General features: G+C 42.8%; 1 protein-coding gene across 3 annotated transcripts in view; it reads left to right on the top strand.

Annotated features, from left to right (window-relative positions):
• The window catches only part of SH3BP4 (SH3 domain binding protein 4), a 157602-nt gene extending 137963 nt beyond the window's left edge, over positions 1 to 19639 (top strand). For all 3 annotated transcript variants that reach the window (XM_038748913.1, XM_038748911.1, XM_038748914.1), the window contains 2 exons: positions 14597 to 14785; positions 18643 to 19639. In XM_038748913.1, coding sequence (XP_038604841.1) covers positions 14597 to 14785; positions 18643 to 18867 — 414 coding nt within the window. In that variant the 3' untranslated portion in view covers positions 18868 to 19639. The remainder of the gene's footprint in view (positions 1 to 14596; positions 14786 to 18642) is intronic.
• Positions 19640 to 24175: the final 4536 nt, after the last annotated feature.

The raw sequence follows: 24175 nt of genomic DNA, 5'->3' as shown, positions 1-24175 counted from the left end.
ATAAACCCCATGCAAGATTCTCTCCGATCAGATGATCTTATATATCTACTTTTCCGGGGATAGGCATGGTGTCCGGCACATAGTATGTACGTCACATATACCATCATGACTATCTAGAAGAGCCTTGTCAGTAAGTTCAGATGATCTTATATATCTACTTTTCCGGGGATAGGCATGGTGTCCGGCACATAGTATGTACGTCACATATACCATCATGACTATCTAGAAGAGCCTTGTCAGTAAGTTCTTAAGTAGTCTCCTTATTTAGACTGTAAGCTTGATTTGGGCAGCGAATATATGTTTATTATATTGTACTCTCCCAAGAACTAAGTACAGTGCTTTGTACACATTAAGTGGTCAATAAATATAATTGACTGACTGAAGAAGCTGGAGTCACCCGTTGTAGGTTCATTCATTCATTCAGTTGTGTTTATTGAGCACTTAGTGTGTGCAGAGCATTGTACTAATCACTTGGACAGTAAAATTCAGCAACAGAGAGAGACAATCCCTGCCCACAACAGGCTCAAAATCTAGAATGGGGAGAGACAGACATCAAAACAATAAACAGGCATCAATAGCACAATATCAATTCTATCAATATAAATAGAATTAGGGATATATATACACATCAGAACAAGTAAAACAGGCATTAATATAAATAATTAGAATTATAGACATGTTCTGTGGGGTCAGGATGTAGGTGCTATCCATCTTCTAAACAGAAGTGCTAAGGAAGACACTCCCTAAAAGCATGTCCCACTCAATCGGCAGGTAGCCTGGAGAGAATAATCGATTCAATCAATAGTATTTATTGAGCACTTACTATGTGCAAATCACTGTACTAAGCACTTGGAAGAGTACAAAACTACAGACTAGCAGACATGTTCCCTGCCCATAATGAAATGAAGAAATTTAACCGCTTTCCTTTCTCTGAGTGGCATCTCCCAAACAACCTCTGGTTTTCCCTTTGCTTGCTGCTTCCATTGAGGGAGATGTGGAACCAGAATTCTGCCTTCCCAAATGCCATTTTGAAGAACCTCAAAAAACATTTATTTGTGTGACTCTTTGGTGCTATTTGGAAACACAATTCAGCTATCAAAAGCTCATTTTTGCAGATGTCCGGAAGGTCTGTAACTGAGGAGATGGCAAAGTTGCTGAGGTTAATTAAACTGGGAATAGTTTTGCCAGGGTAATGTTTAAGCCGGAGAAAGAATGGGCCTGCAAGAGATAGCCATGCTGAAATGACCTGTTTTCCAGCACCGCTAGAAAGGGAACTTCAGATTTATGTACCAGGTTATTGAGGTCTGTCTGTTGCTCTCTGTGTTAAGAAAGGTGTGGAATAACTGGAAAATACCTGTGCAGGATTACAATTGCTTCTGAGATCACATAATTGTAGCACGGCACCAGTGCTACACTTTGAAATCACCCAGTGGAAGAGTTTTCTTTGCAGTTGAGGATTGTCACCCTGGATTTCTCCAGGGAGCTTTAGAGAAGTAGTATGGCCTAGTGGATAGAGCACAAGGACTGGTAGTTAGGAGACCTGGGTTCTTATCCTGGCTCTGCCACTTGCCTATTGTGTGATCTTGGGCAAGTCACTTAACCTTTCTGTGCCACCGTTTCTCGTTTATAAAGTGGGGGTTTAATACCTGTCCTCCACTGACGTTTAGATTGTGTACCACAAGGTTCCCCCTCTAGACTGTGAGCTCGTTGTTGGGTAGGGACCGTCTCTATGTTGCCAGCTTGTACTTCCCAAGCGCTTAGTACAGTGCTCTGCACACAGTAAGCACTCAATAAATACGATTGAATGAATGAATGAATATATGAGGCCAAATGTGCAAAGTAAGGGAGTTCTAGGAGAAAAAGAGGTCATGAGTCAGAGTGTGGCATCAAAAGAGAAGAGAAAAAGTTATAGAGAGTAGGTTGACTTGAGTGGAGAGAAGCACGTGAGTTGGGGTGGTATAGTGGGAGAAGAATGAGGAACAGTAGGGGGAAGAGAGCTGATTCATTCATTCATTCATTCAATTGTATTTATTGAGCGCTTACTGTGTGCAGAGCACTGTACTAAGTGTGACTTTGGGCAAGTCACTTAACTTCTCTGTGCCTCAGTTATTTCATCTGTAAAATGGGGATTAAGACTGTGAGCCCCCCGGTGGGACAACCTGATCACTTTGTTACCTCCCCAGTGCTTAGAACAGTGTTTTGCACTTAAGAAATGCCATCATCATTATTATTACCATGGGCAGAGCCCTGTACTGAGGTGCTTGATGGTATATCAGAGTAATAGAGTTGATAGACACATTCGTTGCCCACAGCGAGCTTACAATAACACATCAGTGAGTTATCACATCTGCATTACCTCTGTATATGCCACACTTGAATCAGTCGATCAGTAGTATTTACTATGTGCTTTGTGACCTAGGGAGGCCTCACTAAGCTACAGGTGCTGGTAGATCTTCCTTTCATGGGCTAGCACAGTTACACTTGTTCCCTTGGCAGAGTCCATTGCAAATTTTATTAGTGGGCCTGCTATGCGAAGGGGCCTCTTATCAGATGCTATAGGCAGCAAGCACCTCGTGTTCAAAGACCCCGTTTTTGCTTGTTTATATGCACACTGACTTAGGTGATCCCACAATCCTCTCCTTAGACCCTGAGACTTCTCGCGTAATTTCCAGTCATCACATTAACGCTAATTCCTACCACCATGTCAGCATTAATGTCATGAGGGTAATCCCTGCATGTCCAGTATGTTAAATGAGAATGATAATGCTTCCTGTGGTTTAACTCATTTTATTTTTTTGGTATTTAAGTGCTTACTATGAGCCAGTCACTGTACTAAGCACTGGGATAGGTACAAGCTAATCAATTTGGATACGGTTCGTATCCCACATGGGACTAACAATACTAATTTTGATTTTACAGATGAGGTAACTGAGACACAGAGAAGTGAAGTAACTTGCCCAAGTTCACCCAGCAGACAAGTGGTGGAGTGGGATTAGAACCCAGGTCCTTCTGTCACTCAGGCCTTTGCTCTACCTACTAGGCCATGCTGTCCCATCCCCCTATCAACTCTGTTGTCCCACTCAGCCCTGACCTGGGTTAGGTAAACAAGAAGTTAATGTGAAGGGCTCTTTGCAGGAGCTGAGCAGTGAATTTTTGAGATGGGAGAACAGACCAGTAACAATTCATGGGTCTAACTTTTTTTTTACAGCAAAGAGTGATTTCCAGTTGGGGTCTATTTGGGTGTTTGGTATCTGAAGGAATTCGGTACTCAGTTCCTCCATTCCTGCCCCAGACTCGATTCATAATGTGGCGATGCAGTTTTACTTTCTGGCTAGGCCTCTGTCTCCATTACCTTTCCTCTCCTATTTTTTTTTCCTGCTTCTCCTCTGTTCCTGTCTGCTCATGTATGCATTCATCTCCACTCCACTGTCTTTCCCTACCATCACTGTCCCCAGCTTTATCTCTCCACTTGGTTTTATTGTCTTGGCTCCAGAAGTAAGTTTGCTTTTCTATAGTTGATGTCAACTGCAAAGTGGCTGTGAGTAACTCTGAAGGAAAAGGGGATTTTAAAGCCTCAGAATTTCGTGGTTTTGGAGAATAAAAAAGGGGTGACAGTTTGGATCATTAACCCTTTGGTCTCCATTCACATTCATTCAATTGTTCAATCATATTTATTGAGTGCTTACTGTATGCGTTCAATAACCAGTTATAGTTACAACAGAAAGATTCCATGTTCTTAAGTCTTGTCAAGGAGTTTCAGGAAGGAGGAAGCAACAGAGTTAAGTATCTCTATATAAGTGCTACGAGGAGAGCAGGGGTGGAATTAGTTCCTAAGGATTTAGGGGATGCAGCAGTGCCGAAGGAGCAGTAGAGTCAGGGAAAGGAGTGGGGAGGTGGGAGGTGAATGAGGGAAGGTCTCCTGGAGACATGTGAAGAGGCAGAGAGCAGTGGTCTGCCAAATGTGCAAAGTAAGGGAGTTCTAGGAGAAAAAGAGGTCATGAGTCAGAGTGTGGCATCAAAAGAGAAGAGAAAAAGTTATAGAGAGTAGGTTGACTTGAGTGGAGAGAAGCACGTGAGTTGGGGTGGTATAGTGGGAGAAGAATGAGGAACAGTAGGGGGAAGAGAGCTGATTCATTCATTCAATTGTATTTATTGAGCGCTTACTGTGTGCAGAGCACTGTACTAAGTGCTTGGGAAGTACAAGTTGGCAGTGAGGAGTTTCTTAGTATAGTACTCTGCACACCATAAGTTCTCAAAAAATGATTGATTGGTGCAGAGAGGAATGGGCAAACACTGCAGATTTTTGAGGAGGGGGGAGATGTGTGCAAAACAATGTTTTAGAAAAATGATCCAGGGAACAGAGTCAAGCATGGACTGGAGAGGAAAGAGAATGGAGGCAGGGAGGTCTGTGAGTTGGATAGTACAGTAGTGAGTTGGGCTATGACAAATGCTTGGACCTACAAAGTGATCTGTGATTGCAGTCAACTTGCCTTGCTAAGAACTCTGCTCCTTATCTGGGAAACCAGTTTCATCCACCCACATTATCTTTCCATACTGCCATCCACCATTCCTTTATGTAAGCATAGAGCCGGACTATGCTAGCAGGGAATGTGTCTGCTAATTCTGTTGAACTCTCCCAAGTGCTTAGAAGAGTGCTCTGCACATAGTAAGCTCTAAATAAATACCATTGATTGATTGATTGACTAGGATCCTGAAACTGAAATGTGGTGTTTTATACTTCAATAACTCTTCAGTGCTTCTTGTGGGCAGGGATTGTGACTACCCGCTCTGTTGTATGGTACTCTCCCAAGTGCTTAGTATGGTTCTCTGCACACATTAAGGGCTCAATAAATACCAATAACAATTATGGTACTTGTTAATTGCTAAGTTTGTGCCAGGCTTTGTTCTAAACTCTCCCCTTCTAGACTGTAAGCTCGCTGTGGGTGGGAAATGTGTCTGTTACATTGTTCATTCAATAGTATTTATTGAGCGCTTACTCTGTGCAGAGCACTGCACTAGGCACTTGTTATATTGTTCTCTCCCAAGCGCTTAGTACAGTCCTCTGTACAAAGTGACTGCTCAGTAAATATGATTGATTCATTGATTGATTGTTTGACTAGATACAAGATAATGATTTTATACAGAGTCCTTGCCTCACATAGAGCTCACAGTCCAAGTAAGAGGTTGGTTTTTAGAAAATACCAAGGGTAATACTGTTTAGCTATGTGTAGAGTCAAAGAGTACCTTGCTTGAATATCTGTTATGGCTTCTAAACCTTGAAAGATTTTCTGTTCTCCAAAACTTCTTTTCAGTGACTTTCTGATGGGAAATGAAATTTTAATCATTAGAAAGATAAAAATGATAAATGGTCCAATTCCTATGGAGCAAAATCAAGGGTAGTTTGAGAAACATGCCGAATCCACATTTTTCCTAAGGCATAAACATTTGCAGCCTTGTTCTCAAATAAAGGGACATTTGCAGCGAGAGCTTACTATCACAAATATCAGGTGAAATACATTTGATTGAGATGTCCTAGGATTTGGGGGTTCTTTTCATTGAGATTGTCTTCTCGATTTGTCCAGGGGTAATCTGACTGACAACTGCAGCTCAGGGAGTTGAATGTTTCCCTTTAAGCTCCTTGAAGGCAGTGATCATGTCTCCTGACTCATTTATTTTCTCCTGAGTCTTAGAATAGTTCTCTGCACCCAGTAGGTGCTTAAAAAATGCTGATTGACTGACTGCTTTATCTCCTAAGGATTTATTGTTATAGAAGCAGCAGTGAGTAATAATAATAATAATAATAATAATAATAATAATAATAATAATAATGGTATTTGTTAAGCACTTACTATGTGCCAAACACTGTTTTAAGCACTGGGATAATAATAATGATTTATTTGTTAAGTGATTACTATGTGCCAAGCACTGTTTTAAGCACTGGGGGAAATACAAGGGAATCAGGTTGTCTCACATGGGGCTCACAGTCTTAACCCCCCTATTACAAATGAGGTAACTTAGGCACAGAGCAGTTAAGTGACTTGCCCAAAGTCATACAGCTGACAATACACTAATCAGGTTGTCCCACATGGGGTTCACAGTCTTAATCCCCATTTTACAGATAAGGTACCTGAGGCTCAGAGAAGTCAAGTGACTTCCCCAAAGTCACACAGCTGATAAATGCCAGAGCAGGGATTAGAACCCACGACCTCTTGACTTCCAAGCCCATGCTCTTTCCACTAAGCCACGCTGTTTCTCTGGTAGATAGAGCATGGGCCTGGGAATCAGAAGGTCATGGGTTCTAATTCCAGCTCCACCACTGGTCTGTTTTGTGGCCTTGGGCAAGTCACTTATCTTCTTTGTTCCTCATTTATCTCATCTATAAAAAAATGGGGATTAAGACTGTGAGCCCAGTGTGGGACAGGGACTGTGTCCAATCTGATTTACTTGAATCCACCCCAGTGTTAGCATAGTGCCTGGAATTATAGTAAGCACTTAACAAATACCACAATCATTATTATTATGGAAGCAGTATGTCATAGTGGATAGAGCACGGGCGTGGTTGATCGAGCACAAGCCCAGGAGTCAGAAGTCATGGGTTTTAATCCTGGCTCCACCACTTGCCTGCTGTGTGACCTTGGGCAAACCCCTGTAAGCCCTGGGTGGGACAGGGACCGTGTCCAACCCAATTACCTTGTATCTACCGCATTGCTTAGAACAGTGCCTGGCACATAGTAAGTGCTTAACAAATACTATAATTATTGTTATAATTATTATTATTTTGATCTCTTTAGCTAGAGTCCACATGAGAATAGGAAGAGCTAAGTTGCTGTTGCTGTTCTTCCCCGCCCTTCCATGGGAACAGAATCGCCACTCTGTACAATCAATGTGATCATTTAATTCCTGCATTTTACTGAACTGTTGTCTGGTTCTCTTTCATTCATTCAGTCAGTCATATTTATTGAGTGTGTAGAGCACTGTGCTAAGCGCTTGGGAAGTACAAATCGGCAACAAATAGAGACTGTCCCTACCCAACAACAGGCTCACAGTCTAGAAAGGGGAGACAGACAACAAAACAGGTAGGCAGGTGTCAATAATAATAATAATGATGATAATGATAGCATCTGTTAAGTGCTTCCTATGTGCAAAGCACCGTTCTAAGCACTGGGGAGGAGACAGGGTGATCAGGTTATCCCACATGGGGCTCACAGTCTTCATCCCCATTTGACACATGAGGTCACTGAGGCCCAAAGAAGTGAAGTGACTTGCCCAAAGTCACACAGATGATGTGGTGGAGCCTGGATTTGAACGCATAACCTCTGACTCCCAAGCCTGGGCTCTTTCCACTGAGCCATGCTGCTTCTCTTAATACCATCAGAATAAATAGAATTATAGCTATATACACATCATGAATAAAATGAGTAGAATAATAAATATGTACAAATAGAGTAATAAATATGTACAAATATATACAAGTCCTGTCCCCTCCACCTTAGGCCAGGTGGCCTCTCCCCCCCCCCCCCCCCCCTCACCTTACTGGTCTCTGCTGCCCCCGGGCCTTTCAAATAAAGGGTTTAGTCCTTTCTACAAATTCTGCCTTCCCCTATGGAGAATATTCTCCATTTGACATGGTCTTTGTCTTCTCTTGTTTTAATGACATTCTTCTTAATGCTTCTCTTCTTAGAGAAGCAGCATGGCCTAGTGGAAAGTGCATGGACCCAAGAATCAGAAGGACCTGGGTTATAATCTCACTCTGGCACTCTATCTGCTGTGTGACCTTAGGCAAGCTACTAACTTCTCTGTGCCTCAGTTTCCTCATCTGTAAAATGGAGATTAAAACTGTGAGCCCAATATGGGAGATGGACTGTGGCCAACTTGATTAGCTTGTACCTACCCCAACGTTTAATGCAGTGTCTGCTACATAGTAAGTGCTTAACAAATGCCATTTAAAAAAAATTGTATGCTCATTGTCGTGAGTCTTCACTTGAAATTAATATTTAATAGCTTAATCCATAGTTTAGTGGTTGGTAGTCATTTGACTGGCATTTGCTTAACCCAAAGGCCTCTTTCTGTGTGATATCAGCAGAAGAGGGTTGTCCCTGCTAGTTTTCTCTTTCCATACTCATGTACCCTCTCCACACCCTCCAGAGCTCCAGGTAGCTCTAGTTATCTCATCTGGAGAAGAGAAGAGGGATTTAGAAAACAGAAAAAGGCAGAAGACCCAAGAATCAAAGAGCTCCCCCAACCCCACCCAAGCCAGCAGGACCACAGACATCAACAGGCTGATCCATGGGCCTGGGAGTCAAAAGGACATGGGTTCTAATCCTGCCTCTGCCCGTTGTCTACTCCATAATTTGGGCAAGTCACTTACCATTGCTGTGCCTCAGTTACCTCATCTGTGAAATGGGGATCAAGGCTGTGGTCCCTTGTGGGACATAGAATGGGTCCAAATTGACTAGCTTGTATCTAGCCCAGTGCCTGGTGCATAGCAAATGTTTAACAAATACCATTAAAATAAAAAAGTGTGTTGATGCCAGAGGTTCTGGGTGTGGTGAAGAGGAAGAGCAGGGCCATCACTGGGTCAAACTGATGGTCCTGCAGGCCCAGTATTCTCACTCCAATTAGAACAACCTAGGTGCTTGAAGGAGCCATGTACTTGACGTCCTTGCAAAAACAGTAGCATTGTCTGCGAGGATCAATCCCTATTAACATAGCATCCTTTTGAGCCATAGCATGATTTGCTGAAAAAGCATGGGACTGGGAATCTGGAGACTCAGGTTCTGCTGCCAATAATGTGTGACCTTGGACAAGTCATTTGCCCCTCTAGATATCAGTTTTCTCACCTGTAAAACAGAGTAAATTCCTAATCTCCCTCCTCAGACTTTAAGCCCCATGTGGGACAGTGATTGTGTCTACCCTGATTATCTGGTATCTACCCCAGAAAGTAGCACAGCACTTTTCACATAGTAAGTGCTTAATAAATGCCACATTAGTATTATAATTATTATTATAAATCAAATATCTGAAATTAAAGCTTAGTTGAGTGTTTTGCTGAATGTTTACTAGCTCTGCCATTTCACTACAGCTAATCTGATCTGTCCAACTTTTCTTAGGTTGCTCTGTCACATAATCGAATAGCTAATTTTGTTGATGATACCTGAACCTAAAAAAATATTAGGACCCCACACCAGTTTAAATCAGTAGAGCCTATCTAGTTTCTTAAAGGATTAAAGATTACAGTGCAATTTGTCTACCTTCTTTGCTTAATAAATGTACATGTTTTCTTCCTGTTTACTGCGTGTATTAGACTTTGTTGCTTTCTTATTAGTGCAGTTCCTTATTACCGGAGAGCCAGGAACATGAGTACATTGTAAACATTAGTGTCAGGAGTAAACACAATTTCACAATATAATTGGATTCCATGTATGCTTCACTCTGCTGGCTAAGAGATAGAGGCAGAGTGAAAAAGATTTAAATTGTGGCTTGGGACTGCTTCCAGAACAGTGCTTACTAGGGAAAAAAGGGGAAGTGGGGATCTGAATAAGGAAATTTCTCATAAGTGTGATAGGGTTGTAGACTGTGTAACTCATCCACAGAAGATTGATATAGAATTCTGATTTCAGCAGTTGCTTTCATTACTGCATTGCCTGTCTTTGTGTGTTCATCCATTCATTCATTCAATCGTATTTATTGAGTACTTACTGTGTGCAGAGCACTGTACTAAGTGCTTGGGAAGTACAAGTTGGCATCATATAAAGATGGTCCCTATCCAACAGCAGGCTCACAGTCTAGAAGGGGGAGTCCTCGGTAGGTGAGAGCCAGCCTCAGATTGCACCCCACCTTACTGGTGGGCCATGTGTGGTTTGAACCCAAAGGTCTAGTGGGAGGAAATGTCTCTGATGTCTGGAGGGCAGAAGAAACATTCTCATGACAAAACAAAACCTGGTCCACTGGGGCATTTTTGTGGCAGCTGAGAGATTGCAGTGGAGACAGATCATGGTGAGTAGTAGTTAGAAATGGAGTGTAACTTTCTAGTGCAGAGGCTGTCAAGCAGAGGAATCAAAATAGATAGCCAGGTACTGCAGGTATCAAAGAATGCAGCCCAGCAGAAGGTGATCTTCATGTATAGTCAATCAATCAATTATTTGTAACTATTGAGCACTTGCCGTGTCAATCATATTTATTGACCACTTACTGTGTACAGAGCGCTGTACTTAGCTCTTGGGAGAGTACACTATAACAGTTGGTAGACATACATGATGTTAATTGGGCTTTTGAACCCTAATAATAATCATAATAATTGTAGTATTTGTTAAGCACTTACTATGTGCCAAGCACCATACTAAGTGCTGGGGTAGATACAAGCAAATCTGGTTGGACACAATCCTTGTCCCACATGGGGCTCACATTCTCAATCCCCATTTTACAGATGAGGGAACTGAGGCAGAGAGAAATGAAGTGACTTTCCCAAGGCCACACAGCAGACAAGTGGAGGAGCCAGGATTAGAACCCATTACATTCTGACTCCCAGGCCCGTGCTTTATCCACTAAGCCATGCTGTTAAAATTTCAGTCTGGAGCCTTACTTTGGAACACCAAAGACAATATGGATAGAGCATGGCCGTGGGGGTCAGAGGGTCTTGGGTTCCAATTCCAGCTCTGCCAATTGTTTCCTGTGAGATCTTGGGTAAGTCACTTCACTTCTCTGGGCCTCAGTTACTTCATCTGCAAAATGGGGATTGGGGATTCTCCCCCTTCTAGACTGTGAGCCCACTGTTGGGTAGGGACTGTCTCTATATGTTGCCAACTTGTATTTCCCAAGTGCTTAGTACAGTGCTCTGCACACACTAAGCGCTCAATAAATACGATTGATTGATTGAGACTGTGAGCCCCACATGAGACAGGGACAGTGCCCAATCCGATTTGCTTGTATCCACCCCAGCGCTTAGTGCAGTGCCTGACGCATAGTAAGTACTTAACAAATACCATCACTATCATTATTATTATGACTCTCTGTGGTTCTTTCTGGATCTGGACTAGATGTACACATTTCTGTTTTTGCAAAGTATGCTGTATTTCCTAGGATCACACATCCTCTCCCTCCCATGGTCCCACATCCAACAAGCTTTCCCTAATTAATTTCTAAAGACCCTGAGCTGTATCATGTATTTAGCCACCTCGAGCATTTACGAGCTTATTCATACCCTGCCTTGGCTCTCATGTAGATCTATATCAGCTTAACTCATTTATTTTTGACCCCTCTAGTTATGTTTGTCAGCCACATTATCATCAGTGGTATTTTTTAAGTGCTTATTGTATGCAGGGCACTGTATTGAACTCTTGGGAGAGTACAGTACAACAGAGTTGGTAGACATGCTCCTTGTCCACAGTGAGCTCACAGTCTAGAAGTCTAGACATTGAAATACATTAAATAAATTTAGGCTCCTTGTGAGCAGGGAATGTGTCACTTATTATGCTGTACTTTCCAAATGACTAGTACAGTGCATCACACTAAATGGACATTAAGTAAATGCCTCTACTAATATTCTACTTTCTGTTCACATATGTCTGTTTAGATCAGTTTCTAGGTCATCTTTGGGCAGAAAACATTGCTTTTTCTGTGTAATGGTTAAGAAAATATAAGGAATACAAATTGCTTCTACTGTTCATTCAATCGTATTTATTGAGCGCTTACTGTGTGCAGAGCACTGTACTAAGCGCTTGGGAAGTACAAGTTGGCAACATATAGAGACGGTCCCTACCCAGCAGTGGGCTCACAGTCTTGTTGGTATTGTTCTCAGGTGGCCAGTATGAATAAGGAGAAAACCAGGGTGCAGTCCAAGAGTTTAGTGGCAGGCTCTGGGAAAGTTGGATATAATGCCAACAAAGCTCAGATGAATGGATAATTCAGAGCTTTTGATGTGACAAATGAGGTTACCTTATGTTTAATAGCTCTGCCTTGACTTGAACCAAGTTCAATACAGGCTATGTAAGTCTCTATTTGATACAAAGATACTGGAGGTAAGGGTTTACTCCTAGAAAGCCTGCTGGAATAGATAAGGAGGGATGTGTTTTGCAGAAATTGTATAGGATGGAGATCTCAGACGGAGGGAAAGATAATTATTGTGGTATTTGTTTAATATTTACTATGTGCCAAACACTATATTAAGCACAGAGGTAGAGCTAAGATAATCAAGTCCAGACACAGTACCTGTCCTGCATGGGGCTCACAGTCTGAGTGGGAGGGCAGTCTGAGTGGGAGGGAGAACAGGTATTTAACCTCCACTTTATGGTTGCAGAACGTGATGCAAAGAGAAATGAAGTGACTTGCCCAAGGTCACACAACAGACAAGTAGTAGAGCTGGGTTTAGAATCCAGGTCTTCTGACTCCCAGGCCTGTATTCTTCCCATTAGGCCATGCGATGTAAGCAGCTGAGCAGACATGAGAAATTAGAGAGTAAAGGGAGGTTAGAAAGTTTGCTTGGGAGAAGCAAGCCAAAGAAGAGAGCAGATAAGTAAGAGGTAGGCCATCAGTGGCCCCCTAGAAGCCAGTGGTTAGCAGCAGGAAGCTCTTGGAGGTATTGGAAGATGATGTACTCTGATGTTTATGGAGGTGATGCATCCAGCCAAATTTGAAATAGGCAGAAGAGAGGAGAATCTAGAGGTAAGGAGACTCTTACCATAATCTGGTCAGGAAATAATGACTGTTATGGTTGTAAGAGGGAAGGGGTAGATTAATGAAGTTTCATGACAGTAAAAACCCGGAGGACTTAAACTGAACGAGTAGGCAAATGGAAAAAAAGAGTCGAAGATGTCACTGTGATTGTGAATTTATGGGTGGTGGTGTTGACAGCAGTGGAAAGTCGTGAACAGGAGAGTGTTTAAGAGGAGATGAGGGACCAAAAGGAACATCCATATGTTCCTAATGAATTTATTTCCCAAGGAATACTCTGTCCAGTGATGATGTATGGGTAAATAAAGAGCTAAGAAACCAAATCAAATCTCTCATTCACTGAGAAGCAGCCTGGCCTAGTGGATAGAGCACTAGCCTGGTAGTCAGAAGACCTGGGTTCTAATCCTAGCTCCACCATTGTCTGCTGTGTGACATTGGGCAAGTCACTTCACTTCTCTGGGCTTCAGTTACCTCATCTGTAAAACTGTGATTAAGGCTGTGCACCCTTTGTGGGACAGTGACTGTGTCCAACCTGATAAACTTTTATCTATCCCAGTGCTTAATACAGTGCCTGACACATAGTAAATGCTTAACAAATACCATCAAAAAAGAGAGACAGGATTCCTTTAGAGGGAACTGTCAGACAAGAGTTTGGTGCTAACATCTTTCCTGTATTCTCCCAACCCAAGTTCGTTACAGGTGATGTGCTTGCCCAGTTTATAAGAGAGAGCTAATAGCTACAGAGAAGAGGAAATATGTCTGTAATTTATTAATGTCGGTCTCCCCCTCTGGACTGTAAGCTCACTGTGGGCAGGGAATGTCTTTTAAATTGTTATATTGTACTCTCCCAATCACTTAGTAGGGCACTCTGCATACAGTTAGTGCTCAATAAATAGAATTGAGTGAATGAATGAAATAAACAACTAAGTGTGCACTGCTCATTCAGGCTGGCTCGCCTTGTCAAGAAATACCTTCCTCTCCTGCATCCCTGGGGAACTCTGGCAATGGCAGAGATGTAAAATTCCAGATTGAGTTAAATAATTTCCTGGACAAAGTTAGGGGTTCTGCCTAAATCTGCATGAGGAAAACTGAATAACTGGCTGCAATTTAATATTTAGGTTATAGTAACATAGATCATGTTAAGTGGATTGGTTTTGCTGAACTGTGGTAAGGAACAAAATAAAAGGGAAAGCCTCTTGGAAAAAGAAAAACACTGTACTAATTTTGGTAATTTTGTTAGTATCGCATCATACTATGGGTCGCTTTGAGCATGAGGGATTCTTAGAACTCTCCAGAATCCCTCTGTCCTTTTCAAAGGAGTGTTTGAGTTGCCCTGTGTTGATGAAGCCCAGTAGTCATCATCATTTACTGAGTGCTTACCATGTGCAGAGCACTGAACTAAGCACTTGGGAAAGTACAGTACAACGGAGTTGGTAGACATGTTCCCTGCCCACAGTGATCCTACAGTCTAGAGGGGAAGACAGACACTAATATGAATACATAGTTTATGATTTATAGATATGTACATTAGAGCTGTGCGGCTGAGTATGGGGTGAATATCAAATGCCCAAAGGTCACAGATCCAAGTGCATAGATGACATTGAAGTGAGAAGGAGCCAGAGGAAAGAGGGCTTAATTGGGCAAGGCCTCTTGGAGGAGATGTGACCTAAATTAGGTTTTGAAGGTGGGGATAGTTGTGGTCTGGCATATATGGAGCAGGAAGTTGTTCTGAGCTAGAGGGAAGATGTGGGAAAGTAGTCGGCGGTGAGAAATTGGAGCACAGTGAGCAAACTGGTGCTGGAGAGAAATGTTCAGGCTGGGCTGTGGTAGATGAGTCGTCTGTGGAGCTTCTAGGGGTTCCTTTCCTGAGGTGCTCATTCATTTGTCAGTCGGGTTTCTCAACGAGCTCTCCCTTTCTCTTTCTCAGGCCCTGTTGAAAATGGACTGCCAGGGACTAGTGGTTAGACTCATTCAAGACTTTGTCCTACTGACCACGGCAGTGGAGGTAGCCCAGCGTTGGAGGGAGCTGGCTGAGAAACTAGCCAAGGTCTCCAAACAACAGATGGATGCCTATGAGTCTCCCCACCGGGACAAGACCGGCATGGTGGATAGTGAGGTGAGATCGGACTAAAATAAATAAATAAATAAATAAATAAATAAATGATGTTAAGTATTTACTATGTGTCAAGCACTGTTCTAAGTGCTGGGGTAGACACAAGCTAATCAGGTTGGACACAATCCTTCTACCAAATAATATTAATAACAATGTAATTGTGGTATTTAAGTGCTTACTATGTGCCAGGCACTGCACTAAGCACTGGCCTGGATACAAGCAAATCGGGTTGGACACATGGGGCTCAGAGTCTTAATCCCCATTTAACAGATGAAGTAACTGAGGCACAGAGAAGTGGTGGGACTTGCCTAAGGTCATGCAGCAGACAAGGGGCAAAATCAGGATTAGAACCCACAGCCTCTGACTCCCAGACCCATGCTTTAACCACTAGGCCATGCTGCTTCCTGCTGATGTATTCATTCATTCATTCATTCAATCGTATTTATTGAGCGCTTACTGTGTGCAGAGCACTGTACTAAGCGTTTGGGAAGTACAAGCTGGCAATATATAGAGACGGTCCCTACCCAACAGTGGGCTCACAGTCTAGAAGGGGGAGACAGAGAACAAAACAAAACATATTAACAAAATGAAATAAATAGAATAAATATGTACAAATAAAATAGAGTAATAAATATGTACAAACATATACATATATACAGGTGCTGTGGGGAGGGGAAGGAGGTAAGGCAGGGGGATGGGAAGGGGGAGGAGAGGGAGAGGAAGGAGGGGGCTCAGTCTGGGAAGGCCTCCTGGAGGAGGTGAGCTCTCAGTAGGGCCTTGAAGGGAGGAAGAGCGCTAGCTTGGCGGATGGGCAGAGGGAGGGCATTCCAGGCCAGGGGGATGAGGTTGGCCGGGGGTTGATGATGGGACAGGCGAGAATGAGGCACGGTGAGGAGATTAGTGGCAGAGGAATGGAGGGTGCGGGCTGGGCAGTAGAAGGAGAGAAGGGAGGTGAGGTAGGAGGGGACAAGGTGATGGAGAGCCTTGAAGCCGAGGGTGAGGAGTTTCTGCCTTATGCGTAGGTTGATTGGTAGTCACTGGAGATTTTTGAGGAGGGGAGTAACGTGCCCAGAGCGTTTCTGGACAAAGACAATCTGGACAGCGGCGTGAAGTGTGGATTGAAGAGGGGAGAGACAGGAGGGTGGGAGATCGGAGAGGAGGCTGATAGAGTAATCCAGATGGGATAGGATGAGAGCTTGAATGAGCAGGGTAGCGGTTTGGATGGAGAGGAAAGGGCGGATCTTGGCAATGTTGCGGAGGTGAGTCCGGCAGGTTTTGGTGACGGCTTGGATGTGAGGGGTGAACGAGAGAGCGGAGTCGAGGATGACACCAAGGTTGTGGGCTTGTGAGATGGGAAGGATGGCAGTGCCGTCAACGGCGATGGAAAGTCTGGGAGAGGGCAAGGTTTGGGAGGGAAGACAAGGGGTTCAGTCTTGGACATGTTGAGTTTTAGGTGGCGGGCAGACATCCAGATGGAGATGTCCTGAAGGCAGAAGGAGATGCGAGCCTGGAGGGAGGGAGAGAGAGCCGGGGCAGAGATGTAGATTTGGGTGTCATCAGCGCAAAGATGATAGTTGAAGCCGTGGGAGCTAATGAGGTCACCAAGGGAGTGAGTGTAGATCGAGAACAGAAGGGGACCAAGAACTGAACCTTGAGGAACCCCTACAGTAAGGGGATGGGAGGGGGAGGAGGAGCCTGCAATACAGACTGAGAATGAATGACCGGAGAGATAAGAGGAGAACCAAGAGAGGACGGAGTCTGTGAAGCCAAGGTTGGATAGCGTGTTGAGGAGAAGGGGGTGGTCCACAGTCTCAAAGGCAGCTGAGAGGTCGAGGAGGATTAGGATAGAGTATGAGCCGTTGGATTTGGCAAGCAGAAGGTCATTGGTGACCTTTGAGAGGGCAGTTTCCGTGGAATGTAGGGGACAGAAGCCAGATTGGAGGGGGTCGAGGAGAGAGTTAGCATTGAGGAATTTGAGGCAGTGCGTGTAGACGACTCGTTCAAGGAGTTAGGAAAGGAAAGGTAGGAGGGAGATAGGGCGATAACTAGAAGGTGAGGTGTGGTCAAGAGAGGGTTTTTTTAGAGTGGGAGAGACATGGGCATGTTTGAAGGCAGAGGGGAAGGAACCAGTGGAGAGTGAGCGGTTGAAGATGGAAGTTAAGGAGGGGAGAAGGGATGGAGTGAGAGATTTCATGAGATGAGAGGGAATGGGGTCAGAAGCACGGGTGGCCAGAGTAGCACTTGAGAGGAGGGAGGAGAGCTCCTCTGAGGATACTGCTGGGAAGGATGGGAGAGTAGCAGAGAGCGTTGAGAGCCAGCGGGTTGCGGAATGGGGGGGAGTGATTTTGGGGAGCTCAGACCTGATGGATTTAATTTTATTAATGAATTAGGAGGCCAGATCGTTGCGGGTGAGGGAAGGAGGGTGGGAAGGAACCGGCGGCCTGAGAAGGGAGTTGAATGTGCGGAAGTATATAGACTGCAGCCTCAGCCTGCTGGGTGGCCCACTTTATTTCCTCAGATAAAGGATGCAGAAATCAGTGCTGAAGCATTTTCTCCTCATCTAAATTCAAGAGTTTCACATGACGGTTTCAGAGATAGAAATTGAAGCCATGTCCTCTCTAAAGGATAACATAAATGCAGTTTACCCAAGTCATAAATTGATCCTTTCCCTGATCCTTTGACATTGGAATTTGACTTTCATTTCTGCACCACCCAGAAACTAATGTGCTGAGTGCCTTTTTAAATTAATGAGGACTTTTGTATCTTTGTTATCTTAAACTTTGCACTGGCCAAGCTGTTTGGTTGAATTTAAATTTTAGCACTGTTTCCTGAGCCTGGTGATCTGCTACAGAAATAAGTGAAGGTTAGCAAGAACCACACCAAACCACTCCAACTGACTTCCTATGATGAGAGCATCTTTAAATGTAGAACTAATGACTACTGTTCAGTTGCCTCCACCACTTTGCCTGCTCTGTAATCTTGGACAAGCCAGTCAATTTATTTGTGCCTCAATTTCCTCATCTGCAAAATGGGGCTTAATAACTGTTCTCCCTCTTCCTTCCTTAGACTGTGAGCATCCTGTGGGACAGGGACTGTGCCTGCTCTCATTATTTAGTATCTACCCCAGTGCTTGTCACTGTGCCATAATATATCAAGCACTCATACAAGGACCACAATTATTATTAGTATTATTATTTCAATTTACACTGATATCTTGTTGGCAGAAGTATGCCTTATTCTACTGAAAAGCATTCCATACTCAAAGATGACATTAGAAGACAGTTGGTACAGACAGGAAAAGATCTGCTCTCAGCCTTGTTGGCTCCTAAGTATGCCAGGGCCTGCGAGACTCTGTGATTTTCCACTGTAGGCAATCCTGGAGATAAGATTTAGCATTCGCTTCATCCCTATCAATCAATCAATCAATCAATCAATCAATCGTATTTATTGAGCACTTACTATGTGCAGAGCACTGTACTAAGCGCTTGGGAAGTACAAGTCGGCAATATATAGAGACGGTCCCTACCCAACAGTGAGCTCACAGTCTAGAAGGGGGAATCAATCAGTCAAGCGTATTTATTGAGCACTTACTCTGTGCAGAGCACTGTACTACGTGCTTGGGAGAGTACCTGGCATGTAGTAAGTGCTTTACAAATACTATTATTGTTAGTAGTACAATATAGTAATAGACAGACACATTCTCTGCCCACAGTGAGCTTACAGTCTAGAGGGTGAACACGTTTTGCCTCCTGTATACACTGGTCGCATTGTAACAGAACTCAGCCAAATCCAACTCAATAAATCACTGAACTGTTTTCCTTAATATCTTCCTTTTTTTCCCTCTTTATATGGTGTTCCAGGCAATGTGGAAGCCGGCATATGACTTTTTACTGACATGGAGCAGTCAGATTGGGGACAGCTACCGGGATGTCATCCAAGAGCTTCACTTAGGGCTGGACAAGATGAAAAACCCTATCACAAAGCGCTGGAAGCATCTCACTGGAACCCTCATTCTAGTAAACTCCCTGGATATACTAAGGGCTGCTGCCTTTAGTCCTGTGGTGCATGAAGACTTTGCCATCTGACCGAGAATACATTTCACTACTCCCTCTGTGGAACCGATTCTTAGACCAGGATGGAGTTGTGGCGGGAGACGGGGTTAGAGGCTTTTCACACTCACTCGTCTCCTCAAACTGGTATTTGGGGGTCAAGGACTCAGAACGCCACAATTCCTCTCTGCTTCCCACATCCTTTCTCCCCCTTGATCTAGGGAAAATCCTGAACAGGTTTTCTACTGTACAGTTGTTGCCAATCAAGCCGCTTTTTATTTGTAAAGTATAAAAATAAAAACTGCATTTTGTAGGAGTTTGGAAAAAAAAGAGAGGTAATATCTAGTTTTTTACGGACCGTAAAGGAAAAAAGCCACTTGTGTGTGGCAGAAAAGATATTTTTATGTTGTGTAGATCCCTCTTTCATTATTCTCTAAAACATTCCCTCACTGCCTTCAGTCATATAAATATGTGTCTATAGCGAAACACAGTGTGATATGGCAGGAAGCAGTAAGCTCTGGTGTGATCATTTTTTCCTAAGTCAGAGCATTATTGGACAGAAGGTCTGAAGAAAGCAACTGATTCTTTGCGAGATACCTTTCGTGTCTCATGCCCTTTCTGGTTTGTTACGTTAAAATTTTCTTCTTTTAATGGGTTTTTAAAATGAGTCCTTTGACTGCACCTGTATGAGTTATTTGGCTGCGTTATGGCTGGTTGGCATCCAGGCATAATCCAAATGTGGTAAGTTTTCTTGTGGGTGTCCCATGAAATAATAAAGAATAATGTCCCTCAGTGGGGTATCTTCTCCACTTGGAAGCTCTGTCTTATATGTGTGAGGCCAGTAATGAAAGAAATATAAGTACCATTTCTCAGTAGCATTTATGGATCTCCAGAGGATGAAGTAGTCAAAAATGTCTTTCCAGGCCAGGCAGGTGACTTGCTCAGTAAAAAGCACAATTTTACCCATGAGTGGTAAAATCAGGGAACTGCTTCTCTGTCTCCCTGGACTTTGTAAGCACCCATAGACCTATCGGAGTAAAATTCGCCAGATTCCTTTTGTTACTAATCAATGCATGGGGTATGATTCAGGCAGTGAAAAATGGACCTGGCTGACAATGTTTGTCTGTTAAATTCTCCATAGGTGAGATGCGGAAGAGACTATGTTCTAAGTACTTTTAAGGTAGTTTTTAAATAAATTAAAGCTTTACTGGCTGCTCACCTCTAATCAAAAATGTAAATACTTCAGTCAGTGCAGTGCATTCAGCTGAAATCATAACATCTGTGGAGTTCTCATCATTTGTTTCATGTCTTTTTTTCATTTGGAATTTCACCTTTTTATTCCACTCCCCTCACCTGCCATGTCTCCTTGAAATACTTCATGTGGAACTTATCCTTGCACAATAGAAAGCTGAGTATTTTGAGTGAAATGTCGCATTTTAACACAATTAAAATGATCTGCATCAAATGGAAACTTGGTGCAACATTGCATTTAAAGAGTAACTTGAAGATGTGAGCTGTAATGTTTGTCGTTTGGGTTGTAGAGGGAGGTTGGCCTTTAGGATGAAAGCTGTCTCATCCTGTTATCTGGCTGATTCAGGACAAACCAAGACCCAGAGATCAGAAAACTGCACAATTTGCCCCTGAAATGAGAATCTGGGGACAGGTTTCCACTCTGAAGTTTGTAAGCATCCATAAACCCACTGGAGTGAAGTTGGCCAAATCCCTATTGCTCATGGAACGATACATGGAATGATTTGAGTGGTGAAGAATTGACCCTGCTGATCTTGAGTCAAATTACCATCAAGGACATATGGGCACAGATGGTTTAGATGGCCCGAGATGATATTTACCCTTTGGGCAACCAAACGACTCATTTGAGTTCTCTTCTTAGCTTGCTGGTCTCCTTGAAGACCTGTGGTCAGGTTGAACATCAGGTTTATCCTAAATGATTAGATAGCGGGAGAAATCAGACTACACCTGATGCAAGTGGTATTGTATTTTCTCAAGTGCTTATTTCGTGGCTCTGTGGAAAGAACACGGGCTTGGGAGTCAGAGGTCATGGGTTCAAATCCCAGCTCTGCTACTTGTCATATGTGTGACTTTGGACAAGTCAACTTCTCTGCGCCTTAGTTACATTATCTGTAAAATGAGGATTAAGATTGTGAGCCCCACATGGGACAACCTGGTCATCTTGCATCCTCCCAAGCACTTTGAACAGTGCTTTGCACATAGTAAGAGCTTAACAAATACCAAAATTATTATTATTATTATTACAGTGCTCTGCACACAGTAAGCGCTTAATAAATGTGACTGAATGAAAGTGGTGGTTCCACCTGCAGAGAACTGAATGTCTAAGTCTGTGAAAGTCATTCTCTCCATATATCAAGCAGAACATACCACTAGAAAAGAGGATTCTCCTCTAATTCAGACTTCATCCCTCACCTCCCCCTCAAAGAAAAAGCAGTTGCACCTTAAATATGGATATGTTTTTTCCTCAGGAGCTTAAAGTCATTTCCTATGCAACTTAAGTTGTAGCACAATTGAAATTCTAAGAAAGTTGCAGTGAATTTCTTTTCAGGATTTCAAACTGCAAAGAGTGTGTTCTTTCTACATTGAACCTAAATAGAAAAAGAATAATTCTGTTGAAACTTTCTGTACACAAAAGACATCCATAGTCTTGTGGGAAATGATTTGCCCCCCAAAATAATGCCTCCAGATACCACTGTGAAGCATTTGGTAAGGGAAGTCTTCTTTCCAGTGTAGAGTCATGTTCCTTTTAAGATATAGGCCATATAGCCTCATATGACAGTTTCATAGTTTGTGTTCTAAATAATGGATTCTACTGAGAAATTGGTTGCCACAGATTAGACTGATAATGTGAGCTTTGGCATCAGAACGTTGGGAATAATTGGAGTTCATTTTTCCAAAAAATACCGAACATAAACATAATCCCTGCCTTTGAGGTGACTAAGATCAATTTTTGTGTGTTTGATTTTTTTGTTGTTGTTGTTCCCTTTTCTTAACTACCTCAGGTACTATATACTTGGCTTTAAAACTGAAGGCATACTTTATACTAGAAAGCCAGATTTCTCTTTGCAATCTTATTTTTCAATTTTTGTCATAATGACATTAAGATGCCACTTGGAGGTTTTGAGGGTGGGAAATGGGTGATTACTAGGGGATATAGTTCCTTTCTCCTCTCTGAGCATTGAGCTGTTTTCCAATCTCAATATCTAGTATGTTCTTTCTCCAATGAATACCCTTCCCCTTTCTTCTCTTCCTTCTCTACTTTCCTCCCCAGAACTGTGTCAAGCCCAGCTAGAGAAACACAGTCAGAACTGTACAGTAATGTAGTATGTACAGTTATGGACTATTATTGTACTTAATATTAAAATTTTTTTAATGCCATTGAGGTCGGGGGGAGGGTGAGGGGAATCATTCTTATTAAAGTTGTTTGAACACTCCAGGAAGTTCTTGAGTTGATCTACTTTTTGGAAAGTTAACACATCAGGTTAGTTTGGAACAATGAAGACCCTTAGTTTCATGGGTAAGTCATAGGGGGCCCGCATAACCCTGCGTGGGGTTGCATCATTTGGAGGAAATAAAGTGAATTTTAAAATTAAGCAATGTGGCCTAGTGTAGACAGCATGGGCCTGGGAGTCAGAAGGACATGGGTTCTAATCCCAACTCTGCCACTTGTTGGCTGCCTGACCTTGGGCAAGTCACTTAATTTCTATACCTCAGTTCCCTCATTTGTAAAATGGGGATTGACTGTGAGCCCCATGTGGGACATAGACTTTGTCCAACTTGATTAACTGATATTTACCCCAGTGCTTAGTACAGTGTCTGGCGAATAAAAAGTACTTAACAAATACCACTAACACACACACACACACACACACACACACACACACACACACACACACACACACACACACACACACACACATATATATATATATATATATATATATACATGATTTACAATTTTATTTGCAATTTTATTAATTCTCCTGATATATAGATATAGATATCATGCTAGTTGTTTTGCTAAAGGGTGTTCATTTTTGGTTTGGTAAAGGATTCGTTCCTCCCTTGTGATTTCAAATGAGTGCTCAGGAGAGGCATTGGTATGAGGAGAATCATGAATAAAACAGGGTGGGATTCACCTAAATAAAGTGACAAGAATGTTCAATTTAATATCTTGTGTAGCTCCTTCCTGGTGAGAGTCCCTAGGTACTCTTACAGATGTTAGTTAGCTATAACTACAGAAGCAGCATGGCTTAGTGGAAAGCACACGGGCTTGGGAGTTAGAGGTCGTGGGTTCGAATCCCATCCCCGCTGCTTGTCAGCTGTGTGACTTTGGGCAATCATTTTACTTCTCTGTGCCTCAGTTACCTCATCTGTAAAATGAGGTCGAAGACTGAGCCCCACATGAGACAACCTGGTAACCTTGTATCTATCCCAGTGCTTAGAACAATGCTTGGCACATAGTAAACGCATAACAAATACCATATATATTACCACTTCATTTTAAATATGGAAATACTGAGAATCCTGAAATGTATTACCTCCCGCAAGACGGGAGTGAAATTCAGACGGGAGTGAAATTCAGAATGGAATACATATCTCAACTGGTATCATATGTTCTCTCAAGCCTGAAAAGGTTTCCCTTGGTGTGAAAATGCATTTGAGAATCAAAGATGAATGGTAACCAGAGACAACGAATATAGAATACTAGAACTGGAGAGACTGCAAAAGATAATCTTATCTGTTCCCCTCCCTCACAGAAGGGGAATGTCAAGATCATCCAGGCCAGATGGTGTCTAGACATTCCTTAAAGATCTCCAGGGATAGAGATCCAAGGTTCTCCTTCAGCGGCCTGTTCTAGTGTCTTCTGTGACCAATTTCCAATCAAAACCTGGCTCTTTCAGGATGGAATAGGAGTTTCCAGGTTAGCTAAATAATGCATTTGCAGCTTCCTACAACCTCCAATCCCCATCTTCGAAGAGATGGTTTAGCCATGGGGAAGGCAATGCAGATAACAGCAGTTTTCACTGATTAGGAAGGAGACTTTTTTTCTCTTTTCTGCTGGCCACCAGCTTTGCCGTACCGCTGCCATTATCCTACTGCAGATGAGAGTGTTTTTCAAAGAAAGAATCCCTAAAGGCTTGACCATACCACCTTATGTGGGACTTCTGGTAACCTTATTAATTCCCCCACCGAGTAACCTCCACTCCCTTGAGCTGTGCATGCTCAATATGGATAGCACTCAATGGAGAGAACCCATCCTGGAATAAGCTGTGATGTTTTGGAAATACTTTACCATTGCTGGCAGAAACTA

The sequence above is a fragment of the Tachyglossus aculeatus genome, chromosome 7 (genome assembly GCF_015852505.1).
Source record: "Tachyglossus aculeatus isolate mTacAcu1 chromosome 7, mTacAcu1.pri, whole genome shotgun sequence".
NCBI lineage: Eukaryota > Metazoa > Chordata > Mammalia > Monotremata > Tachyglossidae > Tachyglossus > Tachyglossus aculeatus.
The sequence above is the reverse complement of the archived record's forward strand: the minus strand, read 5'-3'. Positions and strand labels throughout refer to the sequence as shown.